The 20,719-nt window shown below is 44.8% G+C and overlaps 1 protein-coding gene across 13 annotated transcripts in view; it reads right to left on the bottom strand.

Annotated features, from left to right (window-relative positions):
- LOC112567332 (SH3 and multiple ankyrin repeat domains protein 3-like) overlaps positions 1-20,719 on the bottom strand; it is a 74,824-nt gene that overhangs the window by 7,666 nt on the left and 46,439 nt on the right. For 12 of the 13 annotated variants that reach the window (XM_025243984.1, XM_025243982.1, XM_025243986.1 and 9 more), the window contains 4 exons: positions 5,446-5,519; positions 3,879-4,009; positions 708-891; positions 282-371 (listed from right to left, as the gene is read on the bottom strand). In XM_025243984.1, coding sequence (XP_025099769.1) covers positions 282-371; positions 708-891; positions 3,879-4,009; positions 5,446-5,519 — 479 coding nt within the window. Of the gene's footprint in view, positions 1-281; positions 372-707; positions 892-3,878; positions 4,010-5,445; positions 5,520-17,060; positions 19,336-20,719 lie in introns of those variants that run through there. The other variant, XM_025243992.1, reaches the window with a different exon arrangement.

Here is a 20,719-nt window from a genome sequence, read left to right as displayed (position 1 = left end):
ATCTTAAGAAGACAGGATGCACCAAAAGATCAAAAATCTCCAATAAACAGAACATTCCCTTTCATTTAAAAAAAATACTTTAAAGTTTAGTCTCTAAAATAAGTAAAAACCAAAATTTATTTCTGTCTGGAAGACAAACTGATAAAACATCACCCTACTACCAATCTCAACCTTTAAACTGTTAGGCCACAGAAATACCTTACCTTCCCAGCCCACCTTCCCACCCCACCTTTCCCCTCACCAACTCACTTATTTCTGCCAGCCCCTCCTCACCAACTCACCTATTTCTGCCAGCCCTTCCGACATGGATTTTGAGGTGCCTTTGCTGTATGATAGTGAAGTGAGGGGATCACGTACCGGTGGCACAGGTGCTGAACATCAAAACAAAATTTTACATCAGTGACTTATTGTCTAAACGAGTGTCATCATTTGCAGCAAATTTGTCTTTTTTATTTAAACCTGTTCCTACCAAGGTATATTTATAATGGAATATTATGCACAAAGAAATATTCTATATTTTTAAAATACATATCAGATACAGTGCTAATTTATGCATTTGTACTTCTGAGTCTTTGGAGTGTGTATTGCTGAGAAAACAACTGAGTTTTCTCAACTTTTCCCCCATTTCACGGACAAAGTACAAACAACATAAACAGAAACAAATAAAAAAGAAAAGGTGCTTCATTTGTGAAATTCTTTATACAAACCTAGCTTCTTGCGTGGAGGAAGAGTCATGGACCCATCCTGATGTCTAAACCAGTCTGAGGACAGTGCGTGCTGCTCCATGGCCGGTCGCACAGTGACCACCTTCAGTACCAGGTCATTTCCAGACGAGCGGATCAACTGCACCACACGTTCGTGCGAGGCTCGTACAACATTCTCTCCATTGATCTGCCAACCAGACAAACACATCCATTTACTTGAAATAAAGACTGATGTGTTTATTGCCAGGGCAGCCTGCACCCTTCACAAGGGCTGCTTGACCAGGAAAACAGTGCATAAGGGCTTAACAATCGTCTCTTCAAACACGCAGGCATCTAGCTGACACACCTGTGACAAAACTCTCAGGAGGTTCAAATGGTTTTCCATATAAATTTGAAGACAACACCCTGTTTTTATGAGCCCAACCTCTAAAAGTCTAGCCCAAAAGAACTCCTAAGCAACAATTTATAGAAAAAATACAAATCAAAGATGTTCATTTCCTGCAGCTATTTAATCAGCTTTCTTCGGTCTTACAATGGAATTGGAAAATAATAATAACAATTGTTGCCTCTGCCCATAAAATGTGATGTTTAAAAGTAATTATTATTTATAAATATGTACACCATTTATTTTCCACTGTTCTAAATTTTCATGCCTTTTTTGTTTTTGTTTTCATGTTTAATCTTTTCCCTCCTTCCATACATCAAGCTGCACATATCCCTTTACTAACGGTTCAAAGGGAGCTTAAGATTCAGCTAACTATTCTATACAAGCACTTGCTCAAGAGTGTAAAGTAAAGTTATGTGAAGCCAGCAAGAGTGATGTGTCCTAGCCAAACATAAAACAATACATTAGTATGAACAAGTTAAAGTTACAAGTTATGAACACTTATGTAAACAGAATGCAGCTACAAAAAGCCACTTTTTAAAGCAGCTTCTTTTCAGCAACCAGCAGAAAGAAAGCCCAGGACAGATGGAAATTGAAGATAAGGTGTCCTCGTTTGCAGTTATCAAATCAGTTTCTTTGTCTTAAAGCTTGCAACTAAAGATGATCTAAACTGTTTCTTTCAATCTCATATCATTACATTCTATTTCCTCCAACCTTCCTTTTCCAACCCTCTTCCCTTCCCCACTCATATCATTATCTTTCTTATCCTTGCCTCAGCCTTCCTCTTGCCGAACATCTCTAAAAAAAAAACTTTTAAAAGTCATCTATGCTGCAATTTTTTTAATCTCATGCTTTCTGCCAACAGATACAATCATTTTAACAAGACTTGTGCAAGAACTTTCTAGACCCAAAGCAAAGAATCAGAACAGGAAAATTTTTTTTAAAAATCTTCCTGCCAGCTGTCTACCAGTCCATCCCAGCTCAAACTCTCACTGATCCAGCCAAATTTTCCACATTCCATGTACCTCACCAACATCAATCGAGGTGTGAACTTAACACCTAACTGCATTTTTCTGACTCAACTGACTCAAAGGACACAGCATCTAAACCCAAAACTGGCAAAAATGTATGGCTTCACCACCCACAGGTTCCAGCCCTTCCACTGCATTCAGTTCATGGAGAAAGGAAGGAGCAGACCTATGTCCTCCCATCTCTCTCTGGCCAACCACATGGTGGGTCATGTTTGTTCTAAGACCATTTAGCTGTGAGCAAGTGCCTGTTGCCTTATGGTCTGCGTTTGTCCAGGGACAATTCTGAGCTGAATAAGTCTATTCAGCAATGCCCCAGAATGTTTGAGGAGAGAGGCTGAGTACATAATCAGCTTGATGGTAAAATCCCTAGTTGAGAGCCATGATTCTGTCCTTAATGGCGATTTCACGTTTTTTGTTTTCTTCAATTACGTTTTTTGCAGCTAAGTTAAAACAGTGGAAAAAGAAAACATATGCCTGCCTGTAGGTATACAATAAGTCTTCACACACTTTTCATTTTTAAAAATGCATGCAGGTACACAAACACTACACAGTCTGGTGGACAAAAGACATTCAAGACTTGATGTTTATCACTTCTATCAGGTCTTCATCATGAAAGCAAAGCTTTTTATCATATAAATGAGGGCAGATTCAAATGATATACTTCAAGATATACTAGACCTTGCAAGACTATTAGCTGATTTTAATTATGTTTTAATTCAATGCAACTATACTGTTTAGCCTCAAGACTGATTTCTGTTTTAATCTTGCACATCAACTGGTTTTGTGGGTATTGTATTTTTTTTTACTTTTTTTGACTTGAAGACACCAGGCGCTTTCTGCTGATGATCATTAATCTGATACTGTTATTACAAGCATTTGATCTCCGCAGGGCTGTTATCTATTACATTTGTTGTTTATCATGTGTACAGACAGCTGCCGAAGTACAGATGAGAATGGCTATCTTGTTAAATTCTCAGACAATACCGCATTGTTGACTCTGTTACAGGGTCACAAGCAAGATCATGTCAATGCCTTATCAAATTTTATACATTAGTATGATATGAATTGTCTGGAATAACATAATGATAAGACAAGGAGATGAGTACAGACTTTGAGAAAAACAAAAGTTGGTGCTGTTGTTCCAGTGAGACAAACAATAAACCTGCTAAGACTGTTGATTCCTTCAGGTACCTTAGAACTGTTTTTGACTGCCAGCTTAAATGGGGTGTAAACACTGAACATATTGTTAAACGTGACCAGTAAAAAAAAAAATTTTTCCAGTCAGCCCAGCAATCTTGGGCCATTTTTTTTCAGCCATTCATTGACAGTCTTTTGTCTTTTTCTTTTGTATTCTGGTTACACAGTAGCTGGGATACTGCGCTATAAAAGCTCACACCATTCTTGTAATTTTAACCTTGAAGCAGCAGGAGTAGATAGAACCTCTGAGCAACAGACCATGGAACCATCAGCAGACACAAGTGGTTGAGTGACCTTTATCCCCACTTTATGTTGCATTTATACTGTAAAAGGTCTCCAAGGTGATTTTGAATCCCCACCTCTTATGTTGTAGCAAGAGTTTCTTTTTTAAATCTTTGTACGTGTATTGTCCATTTGGTGTTTAGTCTTGCTCCCTATGGCTCAATCATCTGTTGCCTGCCTCTATCAGGGTGTGACTGGATTGCAGCGAGTGAATGACTCTGTGATGAATTGGTGCTATCATGTTCTTATCACATTCATGTGACCATGAACGTTTTTTACCTCCAAGATAAAATCTCCGGCCAGCAAGCCTGTCCTCTCTGCCTGGCTTCCACGGTCCACGCTGTCAAGGTACTGAAGAGCAGGAAACTCTGGCGTTGGCTGAAAGTTGAGGTTTCCCACATGGGTGTGTGCTGAAACATAATAAAGCAAGAGTTTTGTACTGTGAAATAACAATGATCAATGACTAGTCCTTCCCTTTTTTGTCTTTTCCCCTTGTTTTTACATGCTTAGTTTAGACACATGGACTAACTGGTGTAAAACAGATCACTTTGTGTGAAGCAAGGCTAAGTGTAATACTGGTGTTGTACTGATATTTCAAACAAGAATCAAGAATAATGGGTAACAGTAAGGAAGTTAAAATTTTGCTCTAATTAATGTTGGGACAAACTTTATCTGTACAGAGTCCCTACCAGTAACAAGAGTGGTATGGAATGTAGCCTTTATTTGCAAAGTATAAAACATGATAAGCTATACATTATTCATGCAAGCCACCTGTAAGTGCAACCACGTGTGCACACTCACACACATGAGTGGAGGACAAAAGACTGCCAGAGTGGCCCACAAGGCCTAGGACTTTTTCTTCTAGGTGTGAACTTTGACCTGCTCATTGAAGACAGGAGTGTGGGCCCAGAAAAAAAAAAAGTTTCTTGACTGTAATGGGATGCATCTGTCACTCACTAACCCTGGCTGTGGCCACAATGAAACCTTAGATGAATCACTTTAACATTGTGTGCAGGCTAGTAGGAAAAGTGTTGACATTTACTATGTAGGCCAGTAGTGTGCAGGTTTGTAGGAAAAACCTGACACTGTGTAGGACAGTAGTATGAATGCCATTCTTTAAGAAGGTAAACACTGTTGATATAAAACACCAGATGCAAAGTAAAATTATCTTCTAACCCTGACAAAACTTTTTTTTTTTTTTTGCCCTGAGCAAGGTATCAAGGTCTGAAGGAGTGGCTGCCACATGACCTGCATACCTTCCTTGCATTAGCTGCAGGTGACTGGAGTGTGAGTTAACACTCAACACAAGCTCTTGTTTACTTCTTTAATTATCATCACTATCATATGCTCAACACAGTCCTCTTTACTTCTTTAGTTATCATCACTGTCATCCCTCCCTTCCTCCCCATCAACCTGCAGTCCTCTCCCTTTCATATCTAATCATCTACCACATTAACCTGAGGAAATTTTCTACTTTTTTGTGCAAAAATCACACACAACAAAAGGATCAAATTGACTGACATAAACAGTGGAGGTCTGGTCAACTCTAAACATTGTGTTTGTTTTATATGAGAACTATTTTCATATAAGATGTATTTTTCCCGAAAATAACCACATGACAAAAATCTTTGTCAGAGATTTACAATAAAACATTGTTTTACTGCTTTTCTCATGTTTCTGAACTAAAGAGTGAGATAATTCAGTTTTTGTCTCCCCTCTCTCTCTCTCACACACACCCCTCCCTTCCCCCTCCCCACACGCACATCTATGCACCTCCTTATGCACATGTTTACATACTTGCATGCATGTGAATTAGCATTTGAATTCTCAAAGACACCATACTTACATTTTGCTCCACGCAGAACAAAGCCATAGCCCTCAGGACTCTTGCGCAAAACAACTGTGCGTGGTGCATAGGCCCTGCACATAAATGACAAAGCATGTCGTTAGGATAAAACTACACCTGATATCAAAAGGCTGTTTTATTAGGTTGAAAGAAGTTAGGATCTTTAGACAGTTTTCTATCTGTCTCTGGGAGGAATGCAGGCTAGAACAGGATATTTGGCTGGCATTTACAGTGAAATATATTTTAATGATCAGTTCTAAACTAATGTGCGTTATATAAAAAAAGCATTTACACATGGAATGCGTCTTATCCCTCTGTTTGCTATTTTAAAAGCCCTATAACAATTTGCCAACACCTAATCTGTTTAGATGATAATGACAATAAGGTACTTATAAGATCAACAATAACATTACACAATATTTTTTCAAAGTCACTGTCAGTTTTAAGGCTTTAAAAGTTTGTTCTTTAAAACAAAGATAACATTTCGAATACTGAAAATGACTGGGTAGACTGGGTTTTCTGACATTTCATCATTGCAAAGTACTGGAACAGTGACGCATCTTCACAAGTTCAAGTGTTCTGTGACAATTTTCGGGTTGGTTTTTATTTTAATGTTGGAACATGTCCTCCATAAAGTTTATCATAGCCTGTTGTGTGCACTGTCCTTTGTCTGTCTGCTTGTCTCTCCCTCCGCGTACCCTCTCAGCCGCCCAGGTTGTGCCAATGCTGACAAATCGCAAATAAATCCAACAGATAGAAAGGAAAGCTCGTGCTTAAAGTTAATCATTAACTTAATGGTGATCAAATTTATCTTTTAATCTCTCCGTAATTTGATGCATTCACACATGTGCTGAACAGTGTAAACTATCAGTTGTTTACTGTGTGTGTCCGCGAGCCAGTGAGTGAACTGAGTCCAAACAACACATCTATGCACAACTATGATCCAGTACGCACGTGCAGTAGACCCACTGCCTCCGCCCACACAAGGCGGGCAGCATGGGACAGTTGTGACGTCACCGAATGTCCAGAGAGAGGCCAGACTACACCTGTCTGAACACCTTTCTGTAAGGCCTTGTGCCAGATAGCGAAGAAACAACGGATCAGAAAGGATTTAATCCTTGAAGGAAAATATTTCCCACATTTGGTGAATTTTACTCCAGACCGATGCACGTGACTAAAGCTGGAAAGGATGACCCCAACATGACCACCAACAGTTGCCTAAAGTTCCCATTTAGCTGCAAGAACGACATTTATAACCGAGATGGATGACGGACATGTGACAGGCACTGACAGTGTCGCAAGGGTGCGGTGCTAAACCCTCGGGGCCCCTATACAGCTCATGATTTCTGAAACCACGGGAAAACAACCCCAAAACACGTCACCAATGGGTCCCTTATAGGCTCATCGGAGACCATGAAATCTTGTCACGTGTCTCAAGAATCGGGACTGGCAATGCTGACCGCCTCAGCTGAAAACGACCAAACACAAAGTTCTAGCAGAAGGTGAAAGTTTAAATGTAGCCCGTGACAGCCTTTAAAGCTATCAGATCTTTCGTGCATGTCACCTGAATAAAAGATCAACTTCATTTATTCAAGGCGCATGTGTTTTGTGAGAGAAGGCTACGATCGCGGAGCCGGGGAAGGTCATCCATCATCTTGCTGTCGAACACCCGCAGCTGGAGGTAATTTATCAAGCTCTGTCTTAAGCTCTCGCCACCCACCCACCGACCCGACCTTCCATCCCGTCAGCCAGCCATCCATCAAACCCGCTTGCCGAGTGGCGGTCATCACACATCTCTGTGACAAACGATGGAGGGGGGGGGATCCCTAACCCATATTCATCTTTTTGCCCTCATTGTCATTTACGTACATGGAAATGTTTTGCTTACATTCAGTACCCATAGTCTGAACAGCCGCTTGCGGTCAGTTTTGCTTCGTGTGCGCGCGCGCTGCTCGTGCGTGTGTTGGGGCGAGCGCCTGTACACACCTTTGTTAAGTAGACGGACGTGGTCCATTGTAAGATGTATTCTTCACAGACCGTGACGATTATGTCTTCTGCTCAATCCCCGACATTCCTATTCGTCAGCAGAAAGTGTCAAGTCGGTGACGTCATATGGCACGTGGTCCCGGCCTAATACTTCCATTGGCTGAAGCCTTGACGACGTAAGCGTTTTGTGTTGTAACACTTTCTCTTTTTAAAAAAAATTCTGACATTTTATTCTTGTCGATCTTTAAAGTTTGAATTTCGGATTGCAGGATTCTAAATATGGTAATAAATTAAACTCCCTTAGGTAAAAAAAAAAAAAAAAAACAACTTTCTGTGAGTTCTGAAGCAAGACGATAACCAAGGCACGTGTACTTATGAAAGATCTGAGCACAAGGCTGCGTGTGCACATCAGACCTGTTCATGCACGGCATGCAACTGAGACAGCAGATGTACATCATTGTACGGGCAACAGTCCACAGCATAAGCTACATCACCAGGTATGCGCAACACCTGTGCTCCTATTGATGCACCGATTTATTGGCTTATGAGTGACGTCATGCACATACAGCTGGTTAACGGCCTCGTGATTGACGTCTGCAGCTAAGTGGATGGATTTCTATTCCGTAAGCTGTGACTTACTGAGATCAACTCGACTTTGTTTTCTGAATTAAGACAGTAGTCCTTTTGGTAAAAAAAAAAACAAAAAAAAAAACAGGTTACCATGAATACATACCATCAGCACTTTCATAACTTTTTTTTTTAATTTTAAACTCGTTATGTCTAAAGGTAGGGAACATGTGAGCTACCAAAATGGCGCCAGTTACCTACTACACAGCAAGCTCCAAACCCGCGACCGTTTGTCACGAGCTCCGTGCTGAGGACACAGTCCAGGTTGTATCCAAGCAACGCACTCACATGGACAACTATTCTTCTTATTGGGTCTTTATAGGGAAAAGGGGAAAAAACTGTTTCGGTTGCTCAGTTCAGTTCTACACAGTATTTTATTTATGTGTATATTTTAATACTCAAAGTCTCAATTTAACTTCCATTACCTGTACACTCCTTAACCTGCGGTTCAGTGGCTGAATGTGTCTGGTGTCGGCATGTTAGTGACTCAGTATTTTTAATGTCATTTCTTTATTCATCCGAGGTCGGTGCAGAGTGACTGCTGTGGTTGTCATGCTGAGCGATATAAGCACTTAATTATTACTCCTCCAAATGCTGCTCTACACTTCACTCTGTTCAAGACCGTTGGGTCCAGTTTGAAGACAAATGTCAGGAACCAGGAAAATAAAAATCAATGAGCAGGAAGTTAAAACAAGTGTTATCTCTTTCCTCTAACATTTTACCATTATCATTTTTAAATAAATCATTTATAAGATCACTTGTCTTGGCGACAAAATCAAGAAACGATAGTTCGGGACAATGTTTGCTGCATGGCACGTGCGGCACGTTGGTAGGACATTCGATGGAACTGGAGCTGCACAGCATTGGTGTGAGCCTTTCATACATAAATGTTTTGGAGGGTAAAAGGGAAATTTTGTTGAGAACCGAACATAGGTCTGATATTTTGTGTATGGTAAAGATATCCAAATGCTTGAGCTGCTCTGCTGTGCTTTAATCAACATGTCATTTCCACAGCTGAAAAGTCGCTTGTTAGTGTGAGAGAGAGAACCCTTGACCTGTGCAGTGGGGTTTAGGGTGGGGTTGGGATCGGTTACAGGTGAGCTTTTATAGACGTCCGGGTTGTCGCCAGTGCTCTGCATGATCGTGCATGTGTGTGTTAGTCTCTATGTTAATGATATGAGTGCTGGAAATACTCGATTTTCTCAAATCACTTGACTACGTGAGTCATTCTCAAGCTAACGAGTCCCCGTCACACTTCTCGCCCGAATTCCTCCGCGTGCCTGGCAATAATTAATGCTACTCGAGAAAGTTGATTCTTTCAGCGAAGAACCACAGAGGATGAGTGGGTGAGAGGCTTGTAATAAATCCCCCACCCCAACCCTCCCACCCAAGGAGGCTGAAGTGGGTGTAAAAATATATTTGCATCCGGAAGTCTATACCTGCTGAGAAGTGAGAAGTATAAAGGGCCTTCCGATGTCGGACATAAAAGCGCAGGTGGCGCGGTGCTCACCAATATGCCAGCGCCTTTACAACACCGCGGAGAGCTGCGACCCAATATGCTGAGCAGACGACAGGTTTACTGGACGTGCTGGACAGCAACAACCACAACCCCGTCGCTTTTTCTCCTCGCTGCATTCACGTCCTACTTTGTTATTCGCTGGTATTTGGGAAGAATCAAAGGATTAGAGGTTTAGCTGAAACAACTTTTTTTTCTTCCTCCTCCCCCTACCCCCTACCTCATGATCAGGTAAAGCTCAAAGCAAGATAAACTTTTCCCCAAATCTGGGTAATTAATCCCACTTCCGTTCTGTATTTACAAGCCTACGGACATCACCAAACACGGACAGAAATTGAAATCGTGATTTGTGCAAAGATAGGCCTAATTAACATACGGTCCCAGCATTATTATGCTATACAGGCCACTCCCACCGGCAGACAATGGCCGAGGCCTTCACAGTGTAAACATACCCTGCCCTTCCCCCCACTGTCTCATGTACAAATGTCTGTATCCTGCACTGAACTTTACTCAGTCATCAGAACATTTCAGCACACCGTGTGAGTCTTGTTCTTCCCCTCTCCTTCCCTACCTCCCTCTGTCCCCCAGCAGACTAGCCATGTATGTGTGTATGTGTGTGTTCATTGCAAATCCACACCGTTTGTCCCAAGGAAAAGTTGCATAGTCTGTTTGGCTTACAGAGGTAGGTATCATTTATGATCCCTGCGAGAAACAACAAAAGCTGTCACAAGCGAAAGTGCGGTGTCGGGAGAAACTAATCCCTTGGATATCTTTGCTACTGTCAACATTTGTGAACATCTTAATTTGCCTGGGTGACAATCGAACACTCTTTGCTGCATCAACTTGTGTTTTTTCACACCCTCGTACGCAAAGAGATAAATAAATACATAAATATCGTGAAGTACACCGACAGAAAAAAAGTCATCCGGGTTTGTTTTGTTTTTTTTTCTGTCCCGTCTCTGTCCCTACCCTCCCTGCCTCATTTGCAACATCTTTCGTCTCCCTCCAGTTCACGAGGCTGTCATTATTTCCAGCACAGACCTAACTTTCCCTTCAGTGCAAGGGTGGTGACGATGGAGGGGAGAAGATACCTTCGGAATTATCCAGGTGTTGGGCAGCAACAGTCTTCTTGATGATATTGTCGTCTCTATCGACAACCATAAAGCTGGCGAACTATTCTTCGTGTCAAGGTATCAAGTCTCTCGCCACTGTCACGTGACCATGGAACACACCACTGCGGATCCCACCTCGACGTTGACACGACATTGTAACGTGCACACCATCAACACCACAACAGCGCATCCACACACTTCCTGCTTTAATGTACACACAGACATACTGCCTACGATGGGCTCCCCGTCAACAGTATACAATTTTTATATATGAAAAAAAAAACAGATGGCAGAGCTCAAGGTATATGAGCAAATGAGTAAAGGATTTATTTGTGAGAAATAAAGTGTCAGGTGTTGTTATATTTGTGCCGAGGACAGATAAGACACGTCACACACGACACAGCACGACACATGACACCTCATCTGCTTCGTCGCTCCGCTGTGATGGACGGAACACGACACGACACATGCGCAACAAGCTGCAACACCAGACGATACCACACGGTGATGTTAGAAGCAGACAAGTCTCTAATCCCTGACTTCGGCAAAATTATTTAAAAGTGTTATTCGCATAATGAGAACGTGCCATCAGAGCAAACCACGTAATAAGAACGTAGCTTTCCCGTAGCAGCAAAAGTAAAAACGAAAGAATAAAACAAAGCCATGAATATGTAATGCCGGAGAACAATAGCACGTAGTACCCAGGAACGTCGGCACGTGTGACGTGACCCATTACCCGAGAATTCGGCACACACGTGACCGTCGTCTACATTGTGATTTAATCTCGTGCCGGAGGGAATCAAAGAGTAGTGGGGAGGGGGAAAGAGGGGAAATTGGTGTTTTATGCGAGCCAGTAAGCTAAGGCAAGGTTACCAGCCCTGTAAGCAGATGCCACACGCAGAAAAGAACAGCATACCCGAGACGAATCAGGAGTGACCATCCTAGCGCCGGGTACAACCGTAGCGACACTCAAGCCCCATTAGTATGTCCTGAGATATGTCAGTGACATATTTGTAGGATGCTTGGTGCAATCTTACTAACTGAGTAGAAGATTTTTTTGTCTACAAATGTCTGTCGACTGATAATCAGCAAAGTACCACTGCAATAAAATCTGTGCTACTCTCAGTGCTACTGCCATTCCCGACAACTCAGCTGTACATGTCACCGAGGCAAGCCATATCACTGAATGAATGATACCAGGTTGTCAGTTTGTTTAAAACAAAAATAAATGCGCTCACACACACACACAGATGACGATGGGGTGACTGACAGAACACTGGGCGTGCCTCCCGATTGTGTCAAGATTATCGTTGGTGCCACGTGGTGCAGTGCGCGATCCTTGACACTCCCGGGACAACGGTTTGTGCCCAACAGTCCCAGATGCTCCTTATCGACAGAACCTTCTCGAACTTTATGAAGACGCGGTCGAGATCCTGTGGAGATGGAAGTACTTCTTGGCTGTTACTCTGGTGACGTGGCTAGTCGATAGGTGGGGCGGTCCGGCGGCACAGCGGCTGTTAAAACGGCTTCTGACCGGGATAGATCGACTGTCTTATCTCGGTGGGGCAGACAAGCCTGTCGTTTAAATCCGCTCAGTACAATTTTCAAAATTGTTTGTGTGGTTTCATGGAGCTTCGGGGAGATTTCTTTAAGGGGGATGGTTGGGGAGGGTTTTACAACGAACGACGGGATCCACGAGGAAGCCATGACCCTGTTGTTCTTGCTGTACATAGATGTGAAGATGAGTAAATGGAACGTCCTCCAAAAAAACACTTTCAGCTTAGTGTATCAGGGCCCGTGGGGGCACATAGGTGCTCTAGATGTTCTGAAGTGGATGGCGGTTACTAGAACAGTGATAAGCCACACCGGTGTTGTCGCTCGACCGAGGTTCGTAGCTTTCTCTCCGCGGGGACATCGCGACTGCTCCCTGTGAGGTAGACGATCACGACAAACAAAACACATCCCATGCCCAGGGCTCTGATTACACGAAATGTTTTTCTAGTCCCGAGACATAAACATGTTTTTGTTTGTTTTGTTTTTTATTATTGTTGTGGGTCGTGCAAAGAATTAAACCAGAAGGATGAAAAAGAACGTTGGTGAGTAAAGGCAGAAGAGAATTCTGACCGCACAAAACAACACTCTTGTGTTCGTTAACGGCCGACACATAAATCAGAGATTGGGTTACCAACGTCCTTTGACACTGTGACAGGTGGTTGCAAAAACTGAAAGCTTTTGTGAATTACATTACTGAATCAATGCATTCGAAGTTTTACTGTTTTGTTACCAGACCGGTGACAAGCGTTTGGTTCATTTCAATCTGGATCCTGTCCTCACCCACCACCTCCTTGCTGAAATATTCCCCTGGACATCGCTCCCTGTGGTACAACTTGACTTACACATGTCTGCTACTTCTGTGTTACTTCTACTGTGCGAAATTTCAACGACAGGGACAAACCCGACTAGCCCTATTGTCTGTTCTCTGTCGTGCACTTTCTCCATGATTGAACTCTAGGCGGACATACCTTTCTATGTGTCGCCTGCACAGGGAACCTTACTGTCTTCTGCGAAATCATTTTTGTGAATACGCCCTAGACATGGCTTCCTTCATGTTCACAATAGAAGGGCGGGAGGAAAGAATCATGGGCAATGGATTAGACTCCAGAGTATCAAAAATGGGGAGGGGGGTACAGGAACGAATTTGCAATGATCCCTGTCTTCCCACATGCACCCTACCCCTGTTCACCTTCGCAGCAAGCAGAAAAGTGCGTCGCAGGGCGCTCGTTTGCTTTCGTGACTAAATAAAAGTGGAAGGTTCTCTTGTCTTGAGGTGAACCCCTGAAGTAGGGCACCCAGCCTGCTCTGAGCTATTGTCATGCTGTCAGAAACAAGTTCTGATGGCGGTGATGACGTGAACTGTTGCTGGACTCACCTGAACAGGTGTTCGGACAGGACTGTGTTCACTGAGTAGCAACCGACCTCTGTCTCTCTTCTCTCTCTCTCTGAACACACACACCAACACACTTCGCGGATGAAAGCAGGGCTCATGCAATTAAACGAGGAAGCGCTTGTTGTGCCCTGCCGTTGGAAAAACAAAGTTTCAAATTACATGGCGTGATTAAAGTCAGGGGAGACCCCACTCGATAAAAATACTGCGAAATCTTGGTTTCTACTTCCTCCTTTCTCGATACAGCCTTCAGGCCCTCGCAACCCATGTCCTGGGGCACATTTCACATCAACAGTCGGGGTCTCAAGGCCATGCTTGTTTCAGGCAAAAATACGATTAGACAAAATAATATTTTCTGGAATAGGTCTCCCACCCACTTGTCCACCCCAACTGATTCATTTTTTGAATGAGGGATTCCTCTGGCATTCCTCGCTCAGGGTAGGATCGTATCTCCACATTCCTAGGATGCGTGGCATGTCTGTGTCCCACTTCTATGCGTAACAATTGTTGACCATAAACTTGAGGGTCGAAGGATGGGTTATGAAATACGAGCTAAGTGTGCAGTCTATTCAGGTTCAGACAAAAGTTGTCACGCATTCTTTCTTTGTAATAGCTTTCGTTTAGACCACTGATATTTTTTTAAAAAAAAAATATGTTTACGGTTTCAGTGTGGTGTAAGTTACGATCTCCCGGGTACAGTGGTGAGTCATGTTGGAACAGTCCAAAAGTAGTAAGACAAAGTCACTGACTAAAATGAAACTACATTTTTTTTTTCGAATCATTCTCAGAAAAATGTTTTAAAAGGATGGGGGAGGGGGGCCTACTTAATCACATATTAGCTAATATGTGACTATGGGAGTCTACATGTGCCAAGTGTAGTGAAGAATGTGAAACGAAATGACACAGACTTTCACAGACGTGTACCTGCATAGAACTTTCTTAAATTACAATTTAAATGTTGCAACTGTCGACGAATAATTAACCAGGTCGGCGATCCGTTTTTGTCAGTCTAGTCATGCCTATTCCGGTCGGTCTGTCTATTAATCCTCGCATCGGCTACTATTTCAGATACGAGCAGGTGAAACCAGGTAACTGAAGTACCTGTGCAGTGTCAAACTGTGACACCTGAAATGTCACACTCTTGGGTGGGGGAAGGGGATATCTGTGTTTTGCGCGGGGCAGCAACTATTAGCTTATATCACGGCCAGCCCCGTGAAAGTTGCTCTCGGGGAACAACTGTGACATGAACGGAAGTGTTTCTACAGGTGTCATCATGTGGTTTTATAAATATTTCTAGAAACTGATCTCAGTCTGGAAATGGAAAGTACACAGTCTTGTCTGTGAGGGACGGCGGGAGATAGGGGAAACAAGCACCACGCGCAGAGAAAGAGCAGTGTCCCCAAGGCGGGATCTGAACCCACGACAGTCAATCCTCACTGTGGGGGTGACAGGCGCTAACCCCTGCGCCACCAGTCCAGGGATGAGGAAGCGAAAGAATGCTTTGATTCGAACTGTCTGTTCCGTCTCCAGCAGGCGGGGTCAGGTTACACCTCAGTTGACAAGAGTCGTCGCTGTTGACGTGAGGAAGGCGTGACAGTCTCGTCACGGTCCGTGCACATCATCACTCGCTCCGGTCTTTGTCCCACAGCAGGAGCAGGCGATCCGTTATCCGTTCTACGTCACTGACCACAAGCTCTCTCTCCTCTCTCTCTCTCACACATGCACACAAGCAAATACTTTGAAAGACATTATCCTGAGTGATCAAATTACTAGGAAATACCACAGATCTGACTTCGGTAACCCCTGACCCACCCGTGTCCTCTCCAGTTGACATATAACCCCATGACCTCATGCTGTGACGCACGGCAAGCACACACACAATACCCGAGATTGAAACTCACTCGTCAAGATGATCCTTCCTACCACCGCCATACATTCATATATTACCATCATGTTTTATACTCCTCTATATATATAGCCATAAAACATGATAAAACGAATTCACCCAGTCTTCCTCGTTCCTTGTAGCACACACACGACCTGGAAGAGCCCGCACTGCGCTATTTTCGACATTATTAAACAAATAATTTTGCTGGGCACTTACTAAACTCATTATCTACCCACCCATACCCCGTTGTAAATAGTCTGTGTTGTTCACGTTAACCACCATCCACCCCACTTTATCCCACCTCTCAGCAGCCCCCATCCACCCAGCCAGGAGTTAACACAGCTGATGGTGATTAACATCACCCACAAAGACAAACACGGGTGTCGGGTGCGCCGGATTGATGGAAAGCTACCCAACTCACACAGCCACCTGTCCCCATTCCTACCCCTCCTCTCCCACTGTTTGTTGTCTTCGGCATTACCCGCTAATTCACTCTAAGAGAACGCCCAAGCTGACCCCTGATCCGACACTGGCTACAGCCAGCAAACAAAGTTAACAATCGTTAATGCTTCTGAGCTGATGGGAGACCGTACAACAAAACAAACCACAAAAAAACTTCCAAAACATTCTGGTCACAATAATTTGGTCTTCAGCAATTTCAGAATTAACTCGCGAGCTTGTCCGGCCCTTATATTTTGTCACTACCTTCTTCAGGCATGGTCAGGTTTAAAATCTCATTTTCTGTAGATGAAACCCATTTTCTGTTTTGTGTAAGTCAACAGTCTCTTCTGTCTAGTTTCCTTCGTGGAAATAATATATTGTCAACTATACAAGCAAGTACAGGTACACACACACATACATTCCGTCCAGTCCTAGCCAGTGCTGTCGGTTCATTCTCACTTGTAGTTTTCTCACTACTTGACAGAGATACCTTTGTTGGTGTAATCGTAAATCCTCGTGCTAAGTGTCACATCTACCATCCATATCCCGGCCGCCACGAGCACAAGAAATATACTCCTTCAACGCTGACTTCTACAGGTTCACACGCACACAAGATTCATGCTTACTCTCTCGTGTGCAGTAATGAGCTCTACATTAATATTTTTTTCTGTCATCCACAATGGAGTTACAGCCTTCCAGCAGTGAGAAAAAGTCGGTCCTTCAATAATACTGACCAGACTTAACGCCATCATTCCCTAACTTTATTGGCTCCCCACCCGCCAGCCGTTATAATCTGGTAAACAGTAAATAAAGTAGCCTCTCTCTAATGGTTTTTGGCACTTGATTTTCTCGTACAATTTCTGTTCACCGAGATCTGCGTCAATGTGACAACCCTCGGTAATTCTCGAAACACACCTCGTATGTCAGCGCATCAGTGACGACGTCCCCACCCCCGTCCCCACAAAAACTACGTTTACCTCTGCATCCCACTACCCCGCATTTCCCTTCAGCATGGGTTTACAGTCAACATGACTTTTCTTCTTACGGTAAAAACTAAGTGAACGGGACACACACAAAGAAAAGAAAGGTCACCACACTGACCTGGATGGGTCAGACTCCGAGGAGGAGTTCTGGCTGATATTGGAGCCGTATTCCTTTTCCAGCCGTTGAATGTCCGGTGCGCTAGAGTGAGGGCGAGCCTGCAAGATGAAGTTCGAATCCCTGGAGGAGACGGCCGAGGGTTTATCCTCAAAGTCGATTGGCACAGCGTAGAGTCTGGGAGCCGTGTGCACCTGCTGGACAGGGGGCCTCGCGGCGACATTCCAGTTCCTGGGTAGTGTCTGATTGGTCTTAAATTTTTTTTCTTCTTTTTGCCTCTTTTTCTCTTCTTTCTCCCTCCTTTTCTCTTCCTCCTTGATCCTTTTCTTCTCTTCCTTTTCCCGTTTTTTCTCCTCCTTCTCTCTCTTTTTGTCTTCCTTCGATCTGCTCAACAGGGAGGGCATAGAGGTTGAGAAACTACGACTCCTAAGAAGATTAGATTGTTGTTGGAGGGACGCTGTGTTCATTCGAGGGTTGCGGGGTCCTCGTAGTGCTGTCCCATCCTGTGAGCGGGAGGTGCAGGCTCGATGTAGAAGGTTCCATTCGGCACGCGAGCGGCCACCGTGCCGGAACGTCCACCCAGGTCCGGCACCATGGAGGCGGAGGGAGGACGGTCACGGTGTGACCAGGTGGTCACTGTGTGTCGCATGAGGACAGGTGTGGAGGAGGAGGTGGCGACGTTGTCCGGGTCCGCACCTGCGGAATGTGACGAGACTATGGCAGTAACACGTCCTTCCCTCGCCGCTTGTGACTGACTGTAGGCCGTGTGCGTGCGGGAGGGGCGAGCCGCTGTATCGTACACCCAGCCGCGACCGCCCTGCGTCACAGCACCTACCGCGCCGCCGTCACCGCTGCCGAACTGTGTGTGCGGTGGGGGTTGACCCCTACCCCTGTCACGTGCCGCCAAGGCCCTTGACTCGTCAGCGTAGTCGGCGGGCGAAATGACAGTGACCTGCCCCTGACCAGCGGCTAACCCTGCCAGGTAGCGCGAGTATGATTTTGCTGTTACCTCCACCTCAGGTGAGTGCGAGCGGCCAGTAGGGGACCCCTCAAGCGGGCTTTTAGTCGGGTGACAGGAGATTCTCGTTTGGCGTAGCGGCGTCGCCCCTGGCCCTCCGAGTACGTGCTGTCAGTGGCAGAACTAGCACTCGACACCGACATGGACTCCTCGGCACGCGAGTCATTGTCTTCCGCAGACGAGATGGAGTACGCGTTGGGCCCGTTAACCTCTGGAGAGAAATCGCCGATTTCCGCCTGCAAACCGAGGAGGGAGGTATCTTGTTGCCCTCCTCCCCGCTCGCTGTCATAGACCGAGGTGGGTCGGGTGGTGCCAGGTAGGGCCAGGTAATGCACGAGCGGAAACTGACGGTTACGGTTCTTGATGGGGGGTGAACCCTGCGTGCGGTAGACCACCTTGTCGTTGTTATTGTTGTTGCTGAGGTCGTAGGTCTGAGACGAATCACAATCGTTCAGGTTTGAAGTGCTGAACCACTTCCACTTCATCATTGAGCTGGCTTTGAACCCTGCCTCAGCGGACAGACAAGTAAGACTCAAGAGTATGTGATTAACTCTCGCTCAGTCCGAGTTCGTGGCCCAAGGTAGGATTGTCAGCGGGATGCACTTCATCCTACGATCTGTCAACTATCTCTTGTCGGCCAGAAACACACAACAGCGTAAACAAACCTCACTTGTGTGAAATTTTACTGTGCGAACTTCGAAAGGAATACAATTGTATGGTCAACGATTCTAAAAATACTCACTCTGGTCCAACGACGAATTTTCCAAGCACACTACTGTGATCAGTTTCAATGGCTCGCTCACATGAAAAAAATATAACGAGCCTCTGGCTTGCAGCAGGTACAAAGAAAACACCTGAAATCTCTTGAGTCTCAACACAGAAGTAAAACCCTCAACAGTTGTGTCGACGGTCACAGCGAGTCCACCTCCTCGCGCTGACAACGACGTCGACTCAGCTTCTCAATCTCGTATTAATCATCGATCCTGTCGTCCGCCGACCTGACATACATGGGGACGGACCGATGAAAGGCCGGTAAAACCTGAAACCACTCTTGGATAACTAGCTTGATGGTTTCGTGTGTTCACGGTCAGGTGAGCTCGTCTTTCTGTAGCACAGCTGGTTGTGTTACCGCTGGCCAGCTACTCCAGGTAGGTGGCAATGAATCACCGATGACGAAATAGCAGGGCGCTTTCTACCTGTGGCCAGGTTTGAATTTTACTGGCTTATCAACGAGAGACTGGCACGCCGCAGGCCTTACCTTTCTTCTCCAAGCTACGTCACACGGATCAATAAGGCGGCCGCGGCGGCGTGCTTTGCCGGGTGGGAAACACCAACAGCTGGCGTGACTCATGCACCACGACACGACATGGCGCGTGGGCAGGTGTGTCGTCACAGTGGGATGTAAACAATAACAACCGGCAACACCTTCAAGACGGCGACATGGGTCGGCCCGACACACACACAAACGCATACATACACTGCCAACAGCGAGCAAAACGAGAACATCGACAACATCGATGACAGTCAGGAACTGCAGCCGCGTCACTTCGGCTGTCCACAGGTGTGTGCGGACAAGAGGCCAGCGCTGATTATAAAGACCGTACAGGTGTGTAGCCAGACCGTCACTAACCGTGGTGCGGCCAGTGATAATGTGACCCCTGACATGTGCGGGGTCAGCGAACTTAGGAAATGGGACTCTCACTGGTCGGTCATTTCAAACCAACAACATTTACGTTGTTATGGAAGGTAAGGTGGGGTTAGTTATAACAAAACAACATCCTAGAGGAGCTAAAAAATATTTTTAAAAAATAAGCTTAACAAAAAACAAGTGTGAAGGGAAGAAGGTGGGTAAGCGTACAGGGAGACCGCTGTGGAATTTGAGTATAAACAGGATACAGAGTTGAGAGGAAAAAAAAAAAACTGTCTTCCGCCATAGGATGTTGACGCAGCAGAGGTCGAAGCGCTGCACGCCATCGTGCACCGAGTGAGTAGTGTTCACACAGCATCAGCTTGAGCTCGCATAAACATGGCGCCTGCCAGCCTTTAATTAAACAATTATCTTAACCACCACAATCAATCTCTGTCAGGGACAGGCCAGTGACACCTGAGTCCCTGCAATAACGCGCCATCAACCTCGCCCCCTTTCTCCCTCCTCCGAGCGATCGATTTTACAACATCGATGGCGCGGTCAAGCGAGGGTCTACCTTGCAAACTAGCAGACCCGGAAGCAGAAAACAATGTAGTTAGTTGCCAAGGCAACTAAGCAGTGTGTGGCATCACGCCATGTATCGAGGCGTTACAAATTTATTTTCCTCTTGCGCCGTCACTTGTCCAGGTGTGCGCCCACTGACACACTATACTGACTGTCACCTGCACAGTGTAGAACTACCTGCAGAATCACACTCATATTGAAGCACGCACCCTACACCCGGTGCAAAAACGAGATTAAATGTGTTTGTAGTCCATGAAACAAAAAGACCGGCAACGATGATGATGAAGCACAAAAGACAATGAAGATATAGAGATAACAGACAATGAGTAATCAACAAAGGGATGTTGGCTCAGGCAGGACAAGAGATAGAAAAGGATGGAGAGAGAGAGAATAGGTTAGAAGTGGAATGTTTAGGAATAGTGCTCACGGAAA

The sequence above is a fragment of the Pomacea canaliculata genome, linkage group LG6, assembly GCF_003073045.1.
Source record: "Pomacea canaliculata isolate SZHN2017 linkage group LG6, ASM307304v1, whole genome shotgun sequence".
Taxonomy (NCBI): domain Eukaryota; kingdom Metazoa; phylum Mollusca; class Gastropoda; order Architaenioglossa; family Ampullariidae; genus Pomacea; species Pomacea canaliculata.
Note: the sequence above shows the minus strand (reverse complement) of the source record. Positions and strands in the feature narration are given on the sequence as shown.